The 21679-nt window shown below is 34.9% G+C and overlaps 3 protein-coding genes and 1 long non-coding RNA gene across 5 annotated transcripts; 2 read left to right on the top strand and 2 right to left on the bottom strand.

Annotated features, from left to right (window-relative positions):
• Positions 1–2671: 2671 nt before the first annotated feature.
• Positions 2672–4189, top strand: LOC108832970 (probable WRKY transcription factor 46). Its single transcript, XM_018606419.2, has 3 exons — positions 2672–2999; positions 3088–3210; positions 3308–4189. The coding sequence occupies exons 1-3, from the start codon at positions 2758–2760 to the stop codon at positions 3816–3818; spliced, it is 876 nt and encodes a 291-aa protein (XP_018461921.1). The 5' UTR covers positions 2672–2757; the 3' UTR covers positions 3819–4189.
• A 2528-nt stretch (positions 4190–6717) lies between these two features.
• On the top strand, positions 6718–7665 carry LOC108845941 (uncharacterized). The gene is made up of 2 exons (XR_008943846.1): positions 6718–7046; positions 7452–7665. It is a non-coding gene; the product is annotated as an uncharacterized LOC108845941 (long non-coding RNA).
• A 402-nt stretch (positions 7666–8067) lies between these two features.
• LOC130510159 (uncharacterized) lies at positions 8068–8619 on the bottom strand. The gene has a single exon (XM_057006526.1). The coding sequence runs from the start codon at positions 8610–8612 to the stop codon at positions 8166–8168; it is 447 nt and encodes a 148-aa protein (XP_056862506.1). The 5' UTR covers positions 8613–8619; the 3' UTR covers positions 8068–8165.
• A 1711-nt stretch (positions 8620–10330) lies between these two features.
• LOC108844539 (jasmonoyl--L-amino acid synthetase JAR1-like) lies at positions 10331–13462 on the bottom strand. 2 transcript variants are annotated; one of them, XM_057004486.1, is made up of 4 exons: positions 13216–13462; positions 12338–12643; positions 12153–12254; positions 10331–11801 (listed from the first exon to the last, which is right to left on the bottom strand). In XM_057004486.1, the coding sequence occupies exons 2-4, from the start codon at positions 12634–12636 to the stop codon at positions 10469–10471; spliced, it is 1734 nt and encodes a 577-aa protein (XP_056860466.1). In that variant the 5' UTR covers positions 12637–12643; positions 13216–13462; the 3' UTR covers positions 10331–10468. The 2 variants fall into 2 exon arrangements, with proteins under 2 accessions (XP_056860466.1, XP_056860467.1); XM_057004487.1 differs by lacking the exon at positions 13216–13462 and adding an exon at positions 12950–13185.
• Positions 13463–21679: the final 8217 nt, after the last annotated feature.

The raw sequence follows: 21679 nt of genomic DNA, 5'->3' as shown, positions 1-21679 counted from the left end.
ATTTTAATAATTACAAAAAACAATTTAATCAAAAATATAAATATAAATGTTAAATTCCAAAAAATAGTTTTTAATCACAAAAGTATAAATATAAAAATAGGTTAATAATTACTAAAAATAGTTTTTAATCACAAAAATATAAAATATATAAAAAAAATAGTTTAATAATTACAAAAAATATTTTTAATCACAAAAATATATATATATATATATATAAAGTATATATATAAATAGTTTTAAGATTACAAAAATAGTTTTTAATCACAAAATATAAATATATTTTTAAAATATATATAAATAGTTTTAAAATTCCAAAATAGTTTTTTAATCACAAAAATATAAATATATATCTTTAAAAATAAATATAAATAGTTTTAAAATTCCAAAAATATTTTAATATTTACAAAAAACGTTTCATAAATATTAAAAATGTTTGATAAATATAGAAATGATTTTGTATACAAAAATGTTTCATTTATATTTCATAAAATAGATTTTATATACAAAAAACGTTTTCAAAATTATTTATAAACACCAAACTATTATAAAACTTAAAAAAAAATTCTACACAATCAAATAATCACAATCCTCAATACAAAACCACAATCAAACTTCCATTATACAATCCTACCAATCACCCTAACAAAAATCTATCAAAAAACTTCTAAAATCATCAAATCTAACCTAACAAATAGATTAGGAAGGTTCTTACATGATTTGGGAATCAAATAGAGGAGGAATAGGTTGGATTGGCCGGAAATCGTTGAGAGAGAAGGGGAGGTCGGCGGAGATGGCAAGGAAGAAGAAGAGAGAAATGAGGAAGAAGAAGAGATCTGTGTTTATAATTCCGAAGTTTCTGACGGAAACTATCCGTCGGAATTTCCTCAGTTTCGAAAATTTAATTTTCGCAAAATATTTCGCGAAAATTATGGCGGTTAAATGAAAAAATTCCGAGGAAAATTCAAATCCCTCAGAATTTCCTCGGTATATTCCGAGGAAATTCCGAGGGATATATGTTTGGGGTTTCAAAACCTCAATTTGTTTTGCCCAATATCATTTCTTATACTAATGTAATGATAAAATTGAATATTCTTTGTATAGATGATCATAAACCATGAAATAACAAATTTCCAAAATGAATTGTAAGTATTCCTTTTACCATTCATTAAAGTGTATAAGTGTTTGATTTTATGTTGTGGGAAATTCGTTCATACTATCGGAAAGTGTTTATTATCGGGTAACACACCTATTTTTGGTTTAAGACACTTAATAATCAGTTTAAGACACTTAATAAGGCTTATATATGTGTTATTCAAACCGCAAAACGTTTTTTCGGTTACAAAACATTGTTCCTCGGAAAAGCCTCAGAATATTCCGAGGAAATTCCGAGGAAAAACACATTTTCCTCGGAATTTCCTCAGAATATTCCGAGGAAATTCCGAGGAAGCTAAACCCTATAGTAAAATCCCTAAATCACTCGGAATTTCCTTGGTAAATTCTGAGGAAATTCCGAGGAACCTAAACCCTAAAAGTTAAATCCCTAAATCCCTCGGAATTTCGTCAGTTTTTTTCGAAGAAAACTCTTTCCTCGGGATTTCCTCGGAAAATACCGACGGAAAGTGAATTCCTCGGAATTTCCTAGGTATTTTCCAAGGAAATCCCGAGGAAACGTAAAATTTATGTTTCCTCGGAATTTCTTCGGAAATTCCTCGGAATATTCCGAGGAATTCATTTTCCGTCAGTATGTCCGTCAGTATTTCCCTGTTTTCTTGTAGTGTCTAGTCTACACCTGCATGGTTGGATTTGATCCATAGATTCTCGATTTGCTTTTAGCTAGGGTCCTTTATCTTGATCTTTGACCTCCCACGCCTAATAAAACATAATTAATTATATGATCAACGTCACTATGTCTAATATCATTAAAATGTAAAAATTATATAATCATGTTAATCGAAATTGGCATGACATCACAAGTCCTCACGTCACCGGGAACAAAGAAATGCATTCAACCGGTCTAATTTCCAAACGCGGTATGACCAAAAGGTCTCTTTGAAGATGATTGTTTATTGGTTTACTCGGCTGAATAATAAAGCCATCAAATAATCAAAAAAAACTATAAATATAAACTAGAATAGTTAAATTTGAGTGAGACTTCCCGAAATATGGTTTATATTGTTGAAAGAAAAACTTATTTATTGTAGATAAAAATAGAAATAAATTTTAATAGTAATATTATTGTGTTTTATAATAAGATTGTGTTTTTATAATTAAATGAGTAAATTTTGTTTCTGTTGAGAAATATTTATATTAACCAAAGAAACTATAGAACATATTACAAAGGTCGGACAAACTGAAAACAAAACCAGACATTTTTATAGAATATGAGTAATACATTTGTCTTTAACAATTTTATATAGTATTTTGTAGTGGTATTAAGAGAAAGAGAGGAAAATAATAGTTGTTACGTTTTCGTCAATTTCCCTCCAAGATCCTTCTCTTTTCCGCCCAACTTTTTTTTTTCCACCCAACTTCTTATTCTCTAAGTTTAAAACAAAAAGAAATTAAAGAAAAATAATAACAAAAAAGACAAACTTATGGTCTAAGCACAAGGAAGGACATGTATCCACCATAGATAAGATTCTTCTCATCATTATAAATACCAAAACACACATAGACACAAACACACGAAACTCATATTTCATCGAACTCTCTCAAAAAGAACAGACAGAGAATTCTAAAAAAAGGGTCTTCAATATAATGGCGATGGAAGAGAAAATTGTGATCAACGAACTGGAACAAGGGAGAGAGCTTACCAAACGGCTGATTAACAATCTCAAACACACTTCTTCAACTGAATCCAGCAAGGTCATGATCTCTGAGATCCTCCGCATCTACCAGAATGCCATTCTCATGTTGAGCTTCAAGCAAGACGACAAGAACATCCTGAAGAGAAGCCGAGAGATCGAAGACAAGGGTTCTAAAAACGTGTCTAAAAAGAGGTAGATTGGAGCTTAAAAGACTGATTCTTTGTCTGTGTTTCATCAGTTTGAGAAGAGAACTCATGTGTCTGAATCTTCTGGTTTGCAGAAAAGAATCGGACAAGAAGACAGAGGATGTTAAGGTTTTTGTCGGAAAAGGACAAGAAATTGATGATGGATATTGCTGGAGAAAATACGGGCAAAAAGAGATTCATGGATCTTCAAATCCTAGGTAAGAAGAAGAATTCATCTAAAGTTCAAAGTTTTCAACTTTGTTGTGTGTTCTGTGCATTTGCTAAAGTACGTCTCTGTTTCTGTTATTATTACAGAGGATACTTCAGATGCACAAATCGATTCACGCAGAAGTGTCTAGCAGTGAAGCAAGTCCAGAGATCCGACAAAGATCCTTCGATTTTCGAAGTGAAGTATGTTGGGAACCACACTTGTAACAACAACAGTACATCACCAAAGACGACGGCCGCGAGCTTCTCTGTTTCGATGTTGGAAGAAGGAAGCAGAGTGGGTTTAAGAGAGCAACGAGAAGACACTAAAAAGCCGAAGAGAATAGAACAAGTGATGATAAGTCTTGAAGATGTTGAGTACAAGAAGGGCATTTTCAAGACGTATTCTTTCTCGAACCATGAGATTGAGGACGGTGGTGGTTGGAAAAGCAACATTTTCCAGGAAAATCTGTCACCTGCAACGACAACAACATCAGGGTCTGGGATGACCAGCGAGATTGTAACAGCTCCAGCTGCTGTTGAGGATTGGGGAGATGTGGATTCGTATTTCTCTTCGTTGGACAATATTATCGATTTAGGACAGGACCTGTGGTCGTGACATTTGAATTGGCGAATGTAATGTTTATAGTGGGAGTAAGTATAGATGGTGATTGTGGAAGCAATGTCTAAATGTTTCTACATCTAGGTCTGGGGTTCGATTTCCATACTATGCAATTTATTGCAGATTTTCTCAAATCTAGGTTTGAAATCTCGGAGAGAGTGCGATTTATTAGGCAACTATGCAAGATTATGGAAGGAAAGATTACAAGATCTTCAACATGGTGCAAGTAAATCTGGTCAGGCGTGGATCCTGTAGTTTCAGGGTTTAGATTAGTATTTGGTGAGATTGGGCTTTAGTTTTGTGTGAATTTCCAATGAAGTTTGATGGCACTTGATGACACAAATTAATTTTTTTTTTCCAACTAGATATTTTATATAAAGTAGAGGCCTAAGCCCAATTACAAACAACCATTACAAAACTGACAAACTGGATAATAAACCAACACTCTCAATTGGGCTTCAGACCCAAATTGAGAAAACCCTAGCAAACTAACGCGAAATGAGAATGGCCGCCTCGCAGCTCAGATTTGGGGGAAGCACGTACACGTGTCACCATCTCCGCGTTCGAGGGTCACACGAAGACCAAAGCATTTCCGTCGTTTCTCGCCCCACCGGAGATTCCAACTCCGATCACCGGGCCACACCGGAATATCATGACTCCATCTCTCTTAACCTAATCTGTGCGGCGTCACCTTACTTGCGTGACCGCCCAAAACAGCCGTCTGTCCACCGCTGAAGCCAGTACGACGCCTCACCAGCCATTCTAGGAGCATTGATATACCATGGATTTTACTCATTTTTATCCATGGTATATAAGTGTTTTATATATTATTTACTATGTATTGGAGTCTATTTAGAGTATTTACAGGTTCAGGGACGATTTGGAGATATATGGTGGTTTTGGTGTCTTTTGGAGTCTTTCGCAGTGCAGGACTGCACATATGTTTCAGATGTTTAGCTCTCGATGGAGACCTTCCCACCGTTAGATTTCGCCCATCTTTTGACACAAGATAGAGCTTTGAGTTAGCTTTCCAATGCCACCGGTTTGAGGTCAATCCGTATCCTGTAGCGGAAGTTACGCCCGATTTACTGAAGAGTGGTCAGTTTGCCTCGCGAGAGGAAGCTGCCGAGAAGAGGATTATATGTCGATCGATGCAACAGAGTGCATGTCGATCGACAGGGACATCAGAATGTGGGCTGAGTATATTTTATGACCGACTGAAGCCCAGGAATCACCACAAAGTTACCAAAATACCCTTGACGACCAGAAACCCTATTTATGTTATATCTAAGCTATTGTTGACGGCTACGCTTTAGACGCTCTTTACGCTTTCATTGTTTCTCTTAGGAGAGAAGGGAGGAACTCCTTGAGAGTCCTCCTGGAACTACTTTGCTTTTGGATTATTTATCTATTGCTTTTCATCTATTCATCTATGATTTCTGTGACAACTATCATGTCTGAATAGATCCACCTGTTAGATCTATGGTTCAGATAGGTTTGTGGGATTAGCCCAAAACTATACTTGCTAAGTTGTGATATTCATTAATTGGATTGAACTCTATGCTTGTTCTAGATTAGCTAACTAGAACATAGATCACTAGGATCTTAGATTATCTTGAATTATCCATTTGAGCGATGCATGTTTCCCGTTGAGAAGAACGACAGTTCCTCCTTGAGACCTCGCGGTCATATTCGGTTCGCGCCTAGGCAGATTTAGAAGCCGTCGATCGATATCCCGACAGGTGAATCGATCGGCGCTGCGAAAGGTGTATCGCTCGATATCTCAAAAGGATATCGACCGACTCTTTTTCTGTGTCATCATGCGAAAGGTGTGGCCAGAGATCTAGATATTTTAACCAGTGATTCATTCACATATGTTAAGCGGCTGAGATCTATAGTATCATGCAAGCAACTTATTAAAGCATTTATAGAGATTATAATCTTCATTCCTGAATAGAAACCCTAGATCTAGCTATCATCCTTCCATCAAACAGCTCCTTGCCAAGCTGAACAATTATATTGTTCATCTTGTTTACTGTTTTATTTACTGCTTTATCATATTCATTTACTGCTTTATAATTTATTTACTGTTAGCCTACCTTAATCATAGCTATTAGATCCAGTGTGTGCCTAAGCTCCTTGTGGATTCGATCCCTAAGTATTACAACTTGACCTCTTTTGATGAGAGTAAAAATCACTCCTTATGGTAATTTGAGTGGTATCAAGCATGCATCAACACCGCATCTCACTCCATTACCAACACTTCTTCCAAAGGAGAGCATCTATCGATCTAAATCAAAATCTCATCCTAGATCGAAGCCAAATGTCAGATTCATCTTCCAAATGTCGGAGAGCTTCACCGAATGAATCGAGATCTCATCTGACCCCAAGAACCCCAAACATTAAAACCGGAGACCACAAACAAATGCATCCATCTCTCGAAACGCACAGAGCCGAACAGCACCTTGCAGGGTAAAGGTTGAAGTCGGAAGCTAAAGCCGGCCGCCGTCAGCGAAGGAGAAAATGACGACGCCAGAACCAGAGCCGGACGACTGCTAAAAGGAACAGCGCGTCGCCGGAAACAAAAAAACAGCTAACAACGAGAGAGAAAAAAGAAATCAAAACAAGAAAATATCTGAATAGCAAGATCCGACCGACGTTACGGCTAAGAGAGCCCGTCAACGCCGGTCAGATTGGAAATATGAACGCCGGCTAAATCAAGAGAAAAGATGGAGCACGTTTCTCTCTCCTGTCTTGTACCAATGTAAATTTTTGATGACACAAATCAATAAAGAAATGATTTTAGTATAAGGTTTTTATTTATTAGCATTTGTAAAAATTGATATGGTTTTTTTTTTTGTCAAACTGATATGGTTCATATATCATCATTTGAGATTCCGAGGTTTCAAATCAATGCTTCGTTTCAACTTCTGGTAAAAAAAAAAAGGAACGACGAGTAATGGACCTTTTAGCCCAATAACAACTTAACAGCCCAATAACAACTTAACAGAGATTTGAGTCGATATCATCGGGAGAAGTCTGGAGAGAGAGAGAGAGAGAGAGAGAGAGAGAGAGCCGGAGAAGACCACAACAAACAAAAAAAAAGTTGCGAAGAAGAAGAAGAAGAAAATGATCTACCGAAAGTGGAGTCTGCTGTCCGGTCCACCGGTTATACTCGGAGGAGCCGTAGTTGCCGCCATCGCTGTCGGCATCCTCGTACAGAACGTAATTTGCTTCTTCGTCTCTTAATTGAATCGTTAGATCTATATCTTTGATTTTGATTGATTTGTTCCTTATTTTAATTTGTTTATTCGAAAATTCGCATGTTTTGCGTTTCTCCTTTGATCTTATTCGAATCGCAAATACATTTGATTAGTTAGTAATTGACCTTTTGAGATCTGCTTGAACGTCCTTTTGATTGAAATTTTGTCTTCTGCCTAGGTTTAGTTGGTGGATCAATGATCCCTTTCCCCTTTATTTTGTTTGAATCTAGAAGCTTTAAAGTTTTGATTTTCTACTTGTAAGCCATTTTAAATGCCATGTCAAGGCTTCTTCTTTTTATCTTTTGGTATCATATTGATCCAAAGATTTAATTTGGAGTCGATTTTTTTTTTAATACCCTATGATCAGGTCACGAAAGGGGAACAAAAGAAGAATGTCTCATCAAACAAGTGAAAATGGAAAAGATTGGGGAGAAGATGCTACAAATGAAATTTGTAGTGTGATTTTAGTTCATGCAGTGTAAGCTCTCAATAATGCTTTTGTAAGCTTTTTTCGAATTCACAGATCCTCTTTGGTGTTTTTGGACTCTTATTGCCAATAATAATATCTCACTTTTTGCACATTCTCATTCATTCTTAACATTTGACTCATAAGGCTCTGTAGAGCAAGAACAGAGTTTTATAACTTAGAATGCTAGGATAGTAGTCTAACTGGGATGTACAGAGAATAAACAACACAGTGAGGGAGTCTCTCATGAACATTTCTTGAGATTCCTTCATGCAGCTCTCCTTTGAACTCTCATCCCCAACCCACGTTTTAGCTTATCAAACTTGACAATGAACTCAGATACACGGGCTTTGAAACGTAAGGCAAAATAAATATGTTTGTAGGCTTTGTGAAAACTTACACAAGAGTATCGACCTCCTCACCGGTATCTTCATCTACAACTCTACCTCAATGAAAGGCTGTTAATAAAAGAGACTGAAAAATATTCTTGCCATCTTTTACCATTTTAACTGATCAAGAAAGAATCATAAAATAACATATATTTTTTCAAGACAACCTAGTAAACCTCTTTTCATCAGATAAACAGCTTCAAGAAAAAAAACAATTGGTTACATATTAGACAAACAAGTTCTTGTAAGACGAACTCCAGCGTGAAATACAAGCAGATATCTTCTTCTTCTTCTTCTTCTTCTTCTTCTTTTTGATGTCTTTCTTCCTTTTCTCATTCTTCTTTCTACTCCACCAATGTTTCCTCCGTTGAATACAACTTGTGGTCGTCTTGGAAGCAGAGGAATAATCATCTTTATCTTTATCCATCAGAGATCGCAGGCTCAAACTAGACGGCCTAATGAGAGGAGAGAAAGGCAGTAGTCTACGTTCGATTATGTGAGCAAAAGAGACGAGCTCGTACGTATCGTAGAGAGGACTCCCACTGTCCCAGACTCTCTGATCACAACCATCACTCATCGTCTCTGGTAACAACACTGTGTCTTGTGAGTTATAACTTCCATGGAGTCTTGCATTTGCCATAACTGAAAGACTGAAGAGCTTCTCTATGTTCATTTCTAACACTTTCTTCTTCTTTTTCTTTAGATTTGTGTCTCGCTCGAAGTTTGTTGTTATATAGCGACTCTGAGTTGACCAGATAAGATAGTGTGTTTTTCCGTGTAGTAATAATTGCTAGGATATTCTCTTTTTAGTATAAAAAATATTATTCATTAATTCATAAATGTATTTATTTACTTAATAGCAAATTCACTACTCAATTTTACAATATGTGGTTGGTCAATTTGTCCCTGTTTATATGTTACAATAATTTCCAGCTATCATTTTCCTTTTGTACTTGTTTCAAAATTAGAACATTTTTATTCACGCCATATTCCACTTTTGATCTTTCTATTAGTGGAGTTATAGTATTAATTACAATCAGTTGCTGAAAACTTAATGCAATTAAAAGTAAAGAGTTCGGTGTGAAAAAGTGGCATGCAATGAACCTGTGTGCGTCGTACGTTGTCCAATAACAAGTAGCTACATCATCTTCTTGCTACCAACTTGTCACTATGATATCAACCAACTGTGGGTCTAGTGCTTAAAGAGTGTTTAGTAGTCATTCTACACTCGGTTCGATTTTTATCATAAAATTTTATTTACATTGTTTTGTTTTTTAACAAAAGGTTGAACCACCAAAAAAAATTGTCACTATGACCATGCATACTTTTTGTGATTCTTATAAGATACGTTAAAGACAAATGTCTTAGAGAGTTCTATTTATGGAAAAGTTACTTTCAAGATTTACATAGTGTTAGTCCACTTATTAAGTTATTACCAACCATTTGCTTTTAGATATCGACATTACTAGGTCCCCACGAATGATGTCATAATCACGTATAACTGCTGAGACAAACTCACACCAATGACTCTTATCGTTTAAATGATTATTGGTTCTTTCTTATACGTGATTAATTATAACATCATATATTAGATGCAGTGCCTGCTTTGTGCATGTGCTGGAGGCACATATGCACAGGGTCCAAAATATTTTGCAAAAATTTAGCTAGTGAAAAGGGTCCATATATTTTTCTTTTCTTTCCTTACTTGGGTCCAACTTAATTTATTCTGCATAAGAATAAAAGTTATTTTATAAATCCATAGTAAAATTAGGGCCCTTATTTAGCAAACAAGAATAAAATAAAAAAGTTATAGCTTTTATTTAGCAAAATAAAAAATTTAGGGCCTTTTTATTTTTCTTAGCTCAGGGTCTTTGGAATTATTAAGCCGGGCCTGATTAGATGTCTAGCTCTATATTCACTCGACAATAATATTTTTGGTTCCTTGTATACAATGAAAACAAAAGAAGTACTCCCTCCGTGTTTTAATATAAGTCGTTTTAGAGAAGTACATTTGTTCCAAATTATAAGTCATTTTCAGTTTTTTATGTAAAATTTATTAACATTTAATTCTGTATAACCAATGATAAAATATCTTCTATTTCTGTATTAGTTGAATTGTGATCAGATAAACAATTAATGATGTTTTGTCTAGAAAATCTAAGAAATTAATGATTTTCTTAATCTATGTGCATAATTCTAAAACGATTTATAATAAAAAAACGGAAGGAATATATAATGAAACACTATATCCAGGATTTTATTCTGTTATCCGTATTTATTTTCCGTATCTACGGCTACAATCAGATTTGAATCTTGAATTTTTTTAAATAAAATAATGTCACATCAAGAATATATTTATCTTCCCAAACATTGATTGCACAAAATGCAAAGTACAACCAATGTGATACATATTTCTATTTATAATTTTTAAAGGTTTTTTCCTTATGCTGAATTAAATAACAAAAGTAAACTATATTTGACAATAAAGACAATAAACAGCATAAACCCACTTTTTTTTATTTCACAACTTCATTCAAAAGCCGTGCTAAAGAACCTACTCACCGCATTGTCACACAGAATTTGCAGAACCTTAACATTACTTGGCTTCACACATCTCGGCATCTTAAACTGCCCAGCCGATGAACCAAGCCCAAGAAAATGTTCCTGAACCTTCCTAAAAGTTCCCTTCTGGACAACTCTCAGCTCCAAAGCTCCGATAGTTTTGCACTTTCTTGAACTCATATAACCCTCATCGATGAACCCTTTGTCTAAACAGTTGCAACAATTTTGAAGAACATCATCATCTGTTTCACCTGAAATCTCCCAGTATATAACGTAATGTCCTGGCTCCGTCGAGACGTCAACATGGCTTGAGAAGTCAATGACTTCGATCTTTTCTTCTGCTAGTCTCTTTGCTGCCGATTCAACAGACATCTGAAGGTCCCGTTCAGTGTTCTTGTCGATGTTGATGGAGAGTATCAGGTTCCTCCTGCATATAAACTTGAGCTGGGGAGTGTTGTTGTAGAAACCGACGATCTTTACCACGTCTCCGAGTCGGTACCGATACAACCCTGCGTAGTTTGTTATTACAACCTCGTACTCTTGTCCTATCTTGACTTCAGTTAAACCAACCGGTTTCTCCTTTGCTTCCTCTGTTTCAGACACGGGAAGAAACTCGAAATAACCAAGATTCGGAACCACAGCAAACGTAGCTTCCTCTGGTGACAGTCTCGGTGTAACGTTAGCAGCAATCCATCCTTCAGAGCTACCGTAGTCATGACTCACAAGAGGTAGCTCACCAGCGTAATGTCTCAGCTTCTTCACATACGGCTCCATAGAGCCAGTCATGATCCCATAAACATACTTAGAGTTCGGGAACAGTGCAGGAATCAACCCATACCAGTTGCTCAAACTCGTACACTTGGCGCGGATCGTATCGGCCAGCTCAGGGTTAGGAGCTCTGAGCAGCTTGGCCATTGCGGTACGTACCGATGGGACTGTGATACGGCTGCTTAAGACACCGTCTTCTATATCGGTAACGATCTCTTCCCAAAGCTGTTCAAAGGTTCTGAACGCGTGGACAAGACCGTGAGCGAAGGAGGCAAAGACGTATTGCACTTGGTCCCTGAAGAGGATTCCGGATAAGAGATGACAATACAAAGCTTGATGAACATCAGGACTGAAGATAACTTCGTCGGGACTACAACAAAGTGATTGTATAGACTTCATCCCTGCTTTGAAGTTAGGGTTCCTGTAAACGTTTGTCGTTGCTGTTCCGACAGGGACACCTCCTGTTGATATGTATTGCTTGCTGCTGAAGATAAACTGCAAAGCTCTCCCATTGTCATCAATAGGGAAGTCTCTGTATAAAATGAATCATCACCAAGTTTTAAAGTCAGAACAAAGTTAGTACTTCCTCCTTTCCACTAAAATAGACGTTTTTCAGAAAAAAAATTGTTTCATAAAGGTTCAGATTTTTTTTAATGTTCTCTATGTAGAAATTATAAATTTCGAAAAAAGTTAATTGAGTTTATTGAATTACTATAGATTAAAATTTATTAGAAATTGATAATTTCAAAATATGATGCTTTTATAATAGTGATTTAATGTGTTGTTAATAGTAATATGTAAAAACTCTGTTAAATAACGAACAGAGTTAATAGTTGTTTAACTCCGTTCGTGTGTAAATGGATGAAACAGAGGAAAAGTGTACCTGTTTCTGAAGGCAAAAGCAGTACGAAAGAGTTGTAATGTGTTCTCCATTAACTCATCAGTGAAAGGAACAAACTTTGGACGGCCTTGACTAGTTCCAGAGCTATTGATTACAACAGAGAAATAAATATTCAGATTCATTCACTAATCTCTAAGAAACATAATCATATCATATATTTATAAAACCTCAAGGAAATGGCTGGAACGGGACGGGATGTGAGAATAGGAGAAGTGTCACCATCCACCATTCTTTTGATGTAAGGCTCCAAGTCAAGATCAGTAACTAATGGAATCAATGCTTTGAAAGCTTCAGGGTCTGTTGTGTTTCCATTGATACCAAAGTTTCGTAAGTAGACGGCGGATTGGTTCTTGTGTAGAATGTCTCTAAGGGTTTGTTTCTGGACTTGATCAGCGTCTCTAGTCATTTCCTCGAACTCGTCGATGACTCTGTTCATGTTGAAAGTCTCACACTTTTTCTCCAACATCTTGAATCTAGAAAAAGTGAGCAAGAGTGGCAATCATTTCATTAAAAATAGCTGGAGAAAAAGCTGTATTAGATTCTCATATTTAGCAAAAAGACGGCAAAGATTCTGACAGATTTGCAGATAGCTAGAGAGAGATAATATAATGAAAGAAGAAACTTTAAGCAAAGTTCAAAAAAAAACTTTATTCTCTTTATGTATTAGAGAATCCTTAAGGTAAAGTTTAGAAATGAAAAAAAAAAATACATTATTTTTCTGACAAGTTTCTCGGGAAAACTTTTTTTTTGGAGTTTAGGACTAGGAATCATGAACCGACCGTTTTACGAGGAACCAATAGTTTTCTCGAGGTTATAATCAGATTCAGACCCCCCCCCCCCCCCCAAGCGGAATCTATCAGATTGGGTCGTGGTAGAAGTAAAGAGACAGAAGACTTTTAAAAAATCTGTCTGAATAAAAGAGGAGAGAGAGTAAAAAGTCAACGTGTTCGGACACGGAGAAATCAGAAACTGTACTTTTTCAACCGATCATCAGAAACTCGGATACGATGAAAGAGTGATGAAGAGAGGGAGAGAGAGTGAGTACCTGCTGTTGTTGCTGCGGGCTATGTAGCTTGGTGGAAGAGAGAGAGAGAGAAGATTAATGAGTGAGAAAGACTTTGAGTGCTTTTAGAAAGTCAGAGAGAAGCTGTGAATTTATAGAGACGACTCATAACCCAAAAAGTTTTTATTTTTTCTTGTGAAGGCGACGTTTCACTTAAAAGCCCTTCTTTCTGAGCCGCGCCAATTCTCGCCGACGGGATTTCAGTTTCTTTTTCCTTCTCCGACCAGATTCTTGTTCTAATCCACAAAAGGAAGTTGAAAATCCCAGAAGACTCTTCCATTGTTATGATTAAATCATTGAATGATAAACGAATCTACATTACATACTCTTTATATACATTCCAATTACTTTTATAAATCTAATAATTATTTAAAAAGAAAAAAAAAATATTTAGCATGAACACAAATCAACATAAATTAATGCGCTTTTAGACTCTTTCAATTAAGGAAATACTTTTAAAAGGACTCACAATTTCAGGTTAAACACAACACTAATTTTTTTGTCAATACTACTTGATCATGAACTTCTTGTAGCATTCTTAATTTTTTAAAATATTTAAAAAATTACTTTTATAATTTAATTTCTTTTTAGTTTGGAAAATGACAAAAACCTAAGATACCGTAAACACTTTTTCTTATTTATAACGATGCTATTATTATCAGTTATTCCAATAACCATGACGACCATCACCATTGAACAATCATTTTTGAATATTTAAACTCAAGAATTGTTGACAAAAGAAAACTCAAGAATTCAATTTATATCTACTTTTTTCGTTGTACACCAATAAATTTTCGTTTCCTCTCATTTTTTTCCATTTTTATATAAAAAACTCTCGTAACTTTTATTTTAATAAACATAAGTTTTAACTTTTCATGATTCTTTAGTAAAAGATCATCAAACTGCTTCTTTATACTTATATTTGGAGTTTTGACATTAGAAGAGGTTAAAATGAAATTTACACCCGAAAAGATAACTATTTACATGGTTTTTATTTTCCAGATATGTGTTGTGGTAGTAGAATGTTTTGTATATCTACGCATATCAGCATATGTGTATACTTATGATGGACTCTATTTGTCAACTCATATGTTACTTTTGTAATTGATCAAATTTATATTTTTCCAACTCAGATTTCTCTAGAAGTTTACGTCTTATCTTTGGAAACAAAAAAAATATAAACTTACAAAAAAATAAACATAAAAGATGTTAGTTTTGCATTTGACAGAACTTTTATTTTTTTATAGTAGATTTCATCGGAAGCTTACATTCTGTAGATTGTCCGAGAAATCTACAAAAATTCAGTTTTGCATTTTACCAAAACTTTGACTTCTTTGAATATGTTAGTTTTTTGTTTGACTAAAATGTTTAAAAAAATTGACCAAAAATAATTAAGTGTAGACTTCATATGCAGTTTACTATTCTTAAAAAAAATGTAGATTGCATGCATATGAAGTCTACTATTTTATTTTGGTCAATAACAAATTTAACACTTCGGATTTGAGAGTAGAATTCATAGACAATCTACAAATTCATAGACGTCCATTTCAATCTACTCATAAAAAGTCAAATTTGGTCAATTGCAAAATTAATTTCTTTCAAAAATAATTAAAAATGTAGACTGAAAAAATGAAGTTTATATTTGAAAGTCAAATATTGGATGAATTTGGGTCAATTACAAAATTAAAATTTTCCAAAATGTAGAGTGAAAGAAGTCTACTCGTATAAAATCATAACTCTTTTTTCAAATACAGAAAATAACCTGTAAATTTTGCAATTGTAAAAACTTTACATACGTAGACTGAAAATACTATTTTCAGAATTCATGTAGTCTACGTAGAAAATTCTATTAAAAGTGAATTTGTGTATTATTAATAAAGGTTTTCATGATTTTATTATTTCACAGTGTTTGTTAGTGAATCCTAATAGCCTTGAATTATAATTATGAAACTATCAAATTTTTGGTCTAACTATGTTGTTAATTGATAAGTGTAGACTTCCCTGAAAGTCTACAAATGTAGACTGCAGTTGAAATCTAAGTTGAAAACTCTATTAAAAATGCATTTGTGTATTATTCATCATGTTTTTCATGATATTTTATGTTTTTTACAATGTGTGTTAATGAATCTTAATAGTCTTGAATGAATTTCAAAATTTAATGTGTTATAGTTATGGAACTAACAAATTTCTTGTTTAATTAAGTTGTTAACTAATAAGTATAAATTTACATAGAAGTCTGTTTATGTATTGTTATTGTTTAAAATATACACTTGAGAAATTTTGGAAAGTTTTTGTTAATATTTTTATTCTTCAAAATTTTAAGTTTGTATATATTTTATTCTTCTCACATTTCTGTTAGTTATTGTTTTAGCTCATGGTTAATTTAATTTTTTGATTGATTAAAGTATCATATAAAAATGATAGATAACCAAAATTAATAAATACAAGTGAAACACAACGAAAAAATGAATAGTGTTTATAGATTATGAATCAAAATAATTAGTTACAAAGTAACTTATCAAAAAGCTATAGAGCTTGTTTGATTATTTATAATCTTGATGGTTCAAATGAAACGTGGAAATGAATACCTACAAAATAAGATAGAATTATCAAAAAAAACACAAGATAATAAATTTAAATAATATTTAAATAGACTTCATAAGAAGTCTAATTAAAGTTCATGTTGTAGTAGACTTTATTGAAAATATTCTAACCTTCATTTTTAAGCAGATTTCATTAGAAGTATATACTAACGAAAAGTTACAGATCTAAAAGATTAAAATAGTTATTAAGATAAAATAGTTAAAAAAACATAGAGTTTGAATTAATATACTTAGTTCTGTTGGAACAAAAGGAGCATCCCAATAGTACTGCAGAAAGTAAATCGAGAGACACAACAAAACAAGCAACCACTATGCTTTATTAGAATCTTTTTTAAACAATCTATTACAAGATCTGTTTAATTCAGCTTTTACACATCTAGTGTTAACACCCTAACACACGCTACTGAAAGATTCCTAAGCTACACCGCTTATATCTCTCCTCCGTCAAGTACTTCAGCTACTGCTTCAGCACAACTCGGAACACTTCCAAGTGCTTCTCTCTCTCTATAAACTCAGCTTTTGTATCTCTATCTACATACAGACGACTCCATAGCTATTTTATATATTCTCAACATTTTAGAAACCTAGTTTCCAAGGCAACATAAATATAGACATCTTCCATAACAATAAGTGCAACTTTACTTTTCTTGGAATGCACTTATTTCTCTTCCTTTAAGTCATAAACTTGCTTCTCAAGTTTATTCCTCTTTCCATATCTCCAAGATACTATCTTGCTCTCCAAGTCTATACGACTCCAGCTTAGCATCTCGACTCCACATGGTCTTCACCACTCAACAAGATGTCTCTTTCAGCAACTACGTCAGCGACTACTTCAGGGTTGACATTTTACATCAACAATCTCCTCCTTTTAGCTTTGTGTGCCAATCAAGCACAATACCGTTCTGGTTCAACAACCATGTTTCCCACTTGGAAGCTTCCATGCTAATTGTGCGTTTCTCCCCTACGAGATGTGCACAACACCATGCTTTTCTCCCCCATGAGATAATCACAAACTACATTAAGACGTCATCCACCATACTCTTCTCCCCCACGAGATATGCACTCCTTGTACCAGAACGTCACCATTCTCCCCCTGCTTGATTGCATACTAAGCTAAAACACAGATGCTTAAATGCCAAGCCTTATAGACAAACTCCCCCTGAGTCTATGCTTCAATCTTGTCCACTTCTCGGAAGTACTTCACCAAGTACGTCAGCACCTAACGCACACAAGTGACACCAAGAGCACGTTATCTTCAACGCACCACACACTCACCACGAGCTCCACACGATGGCTAACTCCACCACACAGAACGTCAACTCCAACGCCATAAAACTAAGTCCACATTGGACTCCATCATGAACTACTTCAAACACTGCTTCGACACCAAGCAGTAACACACACTAAGGAAGCCTCTCTCTTTATTCTACGAGGTCTATCTTTCTCATAAGGCACATATCTTCTTTCTTTTTTTTCAAGCTCAGGCAATCAACACACGTACTCTAATATAACTCCAGCTTCATGCAACATGTTACGTACTACCTCCTGTAGTATTCCGCAAACTAATACTTATCTCCCCCTTTTTGACTATGTATGTGAACTCATCCCCTCTAGATAGAAAATCACGTCTTCATTCTCCCCCTATGAGTCACATCATGATCAAAAACTAATATGAAGATCTATATCCTCCAAAGTAAGGAGGACATCCCATTCTACCTTCTCCATAGTGATCAAATCTCCTAGACCACGTTTTGCTGAGCCCAAAACCTCCATGATTATCCCTTTGAACAGACTTGAAATACTCACGTCAAATATGCCCTTGAACTCCACAAGAATAACATATAGGACCATGACTCCTCATACCATAAGGTTGCACCATCTGATTCTTCTTCCTCAACAACTTGAAACACATAGGCCTAATGTGTCCAACAACACCACAATGATGACAAACAGGCCGAAACTTTCGTTGAGTTGCACTCTTCAATCCAGAAACTCTCTCTGGAGCAGTCAGCGTAGCAGTTGCCGTAGTAGTATGTGTAGCAGTCGCGCTCTTCACATCAGTTACAGTCTTCACTGTAGTCTTTCCATTGGATGTCTTCTCTACATACACCTTAATCTCTGGTCTTGTAGCAGACGTAGCTAAAACCCCAGTTTTTCTTGCTGATACAAAAATACCTCCAGCTGTAGAACTTTCTCCTTGATATCCAATGCCACATCGATCACTTTTCCCAATACTGAGAAGATGATCTAGCTGCTTCGTCCCACCATTCAACATCCTCAAACCCTTCTGAGTCTCTGCAAGTTGAGCACTAACATGTCGTGCTTCTTCTTCTTTCTCTGAAGCATACTTAAGTGATTCAGCAACTTGAGCTTCTAGTTTGACCTTCTCCTTAGTCAACTCTGAATTCGCCTCAACCTGTTTGAGCCAATTCTCATACAACTTTCCATAATTCCCATCAAGATCAAAATCTCCATCATCATCATCACTTCCACATGAAGCCCCTGTCACAGACGCTGATGCAGATCCCGCTGCAGATTTCATCTTAGAATCAGACTCAAGAGTTGTAAACGCCACCAAGTTCTTCAACTCTTCATCATCATCTGAATCAATATCAGATTCATTCTTGATGTCACTGTTATTCATTTGCTTCAGTAAATTCTCACATTTCTTCTCAACATTACCAAATTCATTACCCTTAAAGCTTTTGAATCTTAGTCTCTTGAAAGTTGGACACTCCCTTTTGAAGTGCCCATATCCTCTGCATTTGTAACATTGCACCTCTGTATTGACACATTGCTCGCTAGCTTCATGTCTTCGCTTTCTCAAACCAACTTTCTCATGTCCTTGCCACTTTATCATTTCCTGTAGTACTTGGTGAAACACGCAAATCATCTTGATCACCTCATCTTCATTCTCTGATTTTTGACTTGTTGTTTCATCAACTGCCAAATTCACTTCAGTATGATTCCCCACATCATCAAGCTCCATCTCATGAGCTTTTACTATCCCTACAACTTCATGAAAGCTGAATTTATCTATGTCAAGAGACACAAACATTGCTGCCTTATAAGCTGTGAATCTTTCTGGTAGACACCTTAAAAACTTCTTCACCAGTTTTTTGTCCTTGTATTCCATGCCCAGAACACGAGCCTCTTGTGCTAACCCACTGAGTTGAGAACTAAAATCTGATACATATTCATGTTCTTTCATCTTCAAGTTCTCAAATTTTGATTTGAGAAAATACATCCTTAAGCTCTTAACCTTCTTAGTTCCTTCAAAGTGTAATTGCAGAATATCTCACGCCTCTTTTGCATTCTTGCATCCTTGAATAAGATCTAGCTGCTTCTTGGGAACTGATGTAAAAATACTAAATAAAGCTTTTGCATTGTGCCTTGACATATCTTTCCCACGCTTTGTCCATTTAGCCAATGGTTTGTTGACCATAACACCATCTTTATCTACTATCTTGGGAACTTCATAGCCATCTTCTACTAATGCCCAAACATCCATATCAATACTTTGTAAGCTTGCCTTCATCTTTGCTTTCCAATGCTCATATTGTTCTGGATCGAGCATAAACTCAACCACCATGCTTTCTGCTGTACTCTATCTTCCCTTCTTTCCTCTTGCCTTCGGGATCCTCACCAGTAACTTAGGTGACCCGCTCTTATACCACTTGTTGGAACAAAAGGGACACCCCAATAGTACTGAAGAAAGTAAACCGAGAGACACAACAAAACAAGCAACCACTATGCTTTATTAGAATCTTCTTTAAACAATCTATTACAAGATCTGTTTAATTCAGCTTTTACACGTCTAGTGTTAACACCCTAACACACGCTACTGAAAGATTCCTAAGCTACACCGCTTATATCTCTCCTCCGTCAAGTACTTCAGCCACTGCTTCAGCACAACTCGGAACACTTCCAAGAGCTTCTCTCTCTCTATAAACTCAGCCTTTGTATCTCTATCTACATACAGACGACTCCATAACTATTTTATATATTCTCCACGTTTTAGAAACCTAGTTTCCAAGGCAACATGAATATAGACATTTTCCATAACAATAAGTGCAACTTTACTTTTCTTGGAATGCACTTATTCCTCTTTCTTTAAGTCATAAACTTGCTTCTCAAGTTTATTCCCCTTTCCATATCTCCAAGATACTCTCTTGCTCTCCAAGTCTATACGACTCCAGCTCAGCATCTCGACTCCACATGGTCTTCACCACTCAACAAGACGTCTCCTTCAGCAACTACGTCAACGACTACTTCAGGGTTGACATTTTACATCAACAAGTTCAATATAAACACAAAAATACAGATTTAAAATCAGTAAATGTAAATCTTATATTATTGGGAAGATGATTTGAACTTTTTTGAAGATAAAACCTGTAGAATAAGATAAAACTAGGGAAATTTGATCACATATACATTGTAGGATTTAAATGAAGCATATGTACATAGCAAAGCATAGGCTATGATATTTGTGAAATATTTGCTATATTACCCTTGAATGGGGTTTTCTTTCTTTTTTCTTTTTTTTTTATAAATATGGTTTCCCCTTCAATTCTTAATTGGTTTCAATTTCTGTAAAAACAATTGTACAATTTTGTTGTTTATATAATAAAAACAAGTCTTTTTTTCTACACATAATATATTTTAAAATTTTCAAAACAAACATATATTTTATAAATTTTATATAATATTTCATAATCGCAATTTTGAATCCATACTATTTTAGTTTACAGTATAGTCTGATAAATTTTTTTTCTCTTCTTTTGTAATTTATATCTCCTTCTCTGCCTCCTGATTCTTCTTACTCACTACTTGATCAGTTACACTGTTTTGTTCTCCAACACTCTCGCCACTCATCATTTCTTTTTGGAAATTTTAGAGAATTTCATATATGCAAAGTTTATGGAAGTGTCGAGTATTCCATACCATAATATGTATAGCATAGTCACGAAAGAGATAAATGTTTGGGTTTAGGGTTTACGATTAGGGTTTGGGTTTAAGGTATATGGTTTGGGTTTAGAGTTTGGGTTTAGGGTATATGGTTTGGGTTTAGGGTTCAGAGTTTGGGTTTATGGTTTATGGTTTAGGGTATATGATTTGGATTTAGAGTTTGGGTTTAGGGTTTGGGTTTAGGGTTTAAGATTTGGGTTTAGGGTATATGGTTTGGGTTTAGGGTTTAGTGTTTGGGTATATGATTTGGGTTTAGGGTTTGGGTTTAGGATATATGGTTTGGGTTTAGGGTTTAGTGTATACGGTTTGGGTTTCTGTTTTGGGTTTAGGGTATATAGTTTAGGTTTAGGGTATAGTTTACTCTCTATAAACCCTTCATCTTTTTCAGCCTTTTTATTTTCTTCATTCTCTTCATAATGGTTGGTGTTATAAAATAATTGTTCTGTACTATATATTGGACAAATATAGTATAGTATGATATCCAGCGTTGTGTTAATTATCTCTCACTCTCACTCGCAGAGAAGGAGAGCGTTGTCTAGTTTTGTACCAAATAGACACAGCTCTTCATGCATGGCTATATTCTTCATATATGGTGTTGCTATGAATATTAAGCAAATTGACCCATAAAACTATAAGACAAAAATATAAGACAAAGAGAGTAAAATCATATTTTGATTGACATCAGATAATTTTTAAATCTGAAAATTATGTACATTAAGATAACGTGAAAATAACTTTAATCTGAAAAAACTTTAGATTATATAATTTACAAGAGAAAATAGTAGTAAAGTAAATATATAGAGTTTGAATATGTAACTTTATTTAAAATAAATACAAAATACACATTTAAAACCTATAGATGTAAATCTTATATT

Source organism: Raphanus sativus, chromosome 3 (assembly GCF_000801105.2).
Source record: "Raphanus sativus cultivar WK10039 chromosome 3, ASM80110v3, whole genome shotgun sequence".
NCBI lineage: Eukaryota > Viridiplantae > Streptophyta > Magnoliopsida > Brassicales > Brassicaceae > Raphanus > Raphanus sativus.
This window is presented reverse-complemented; position numbering and strand designations above follow the sequence as displayed.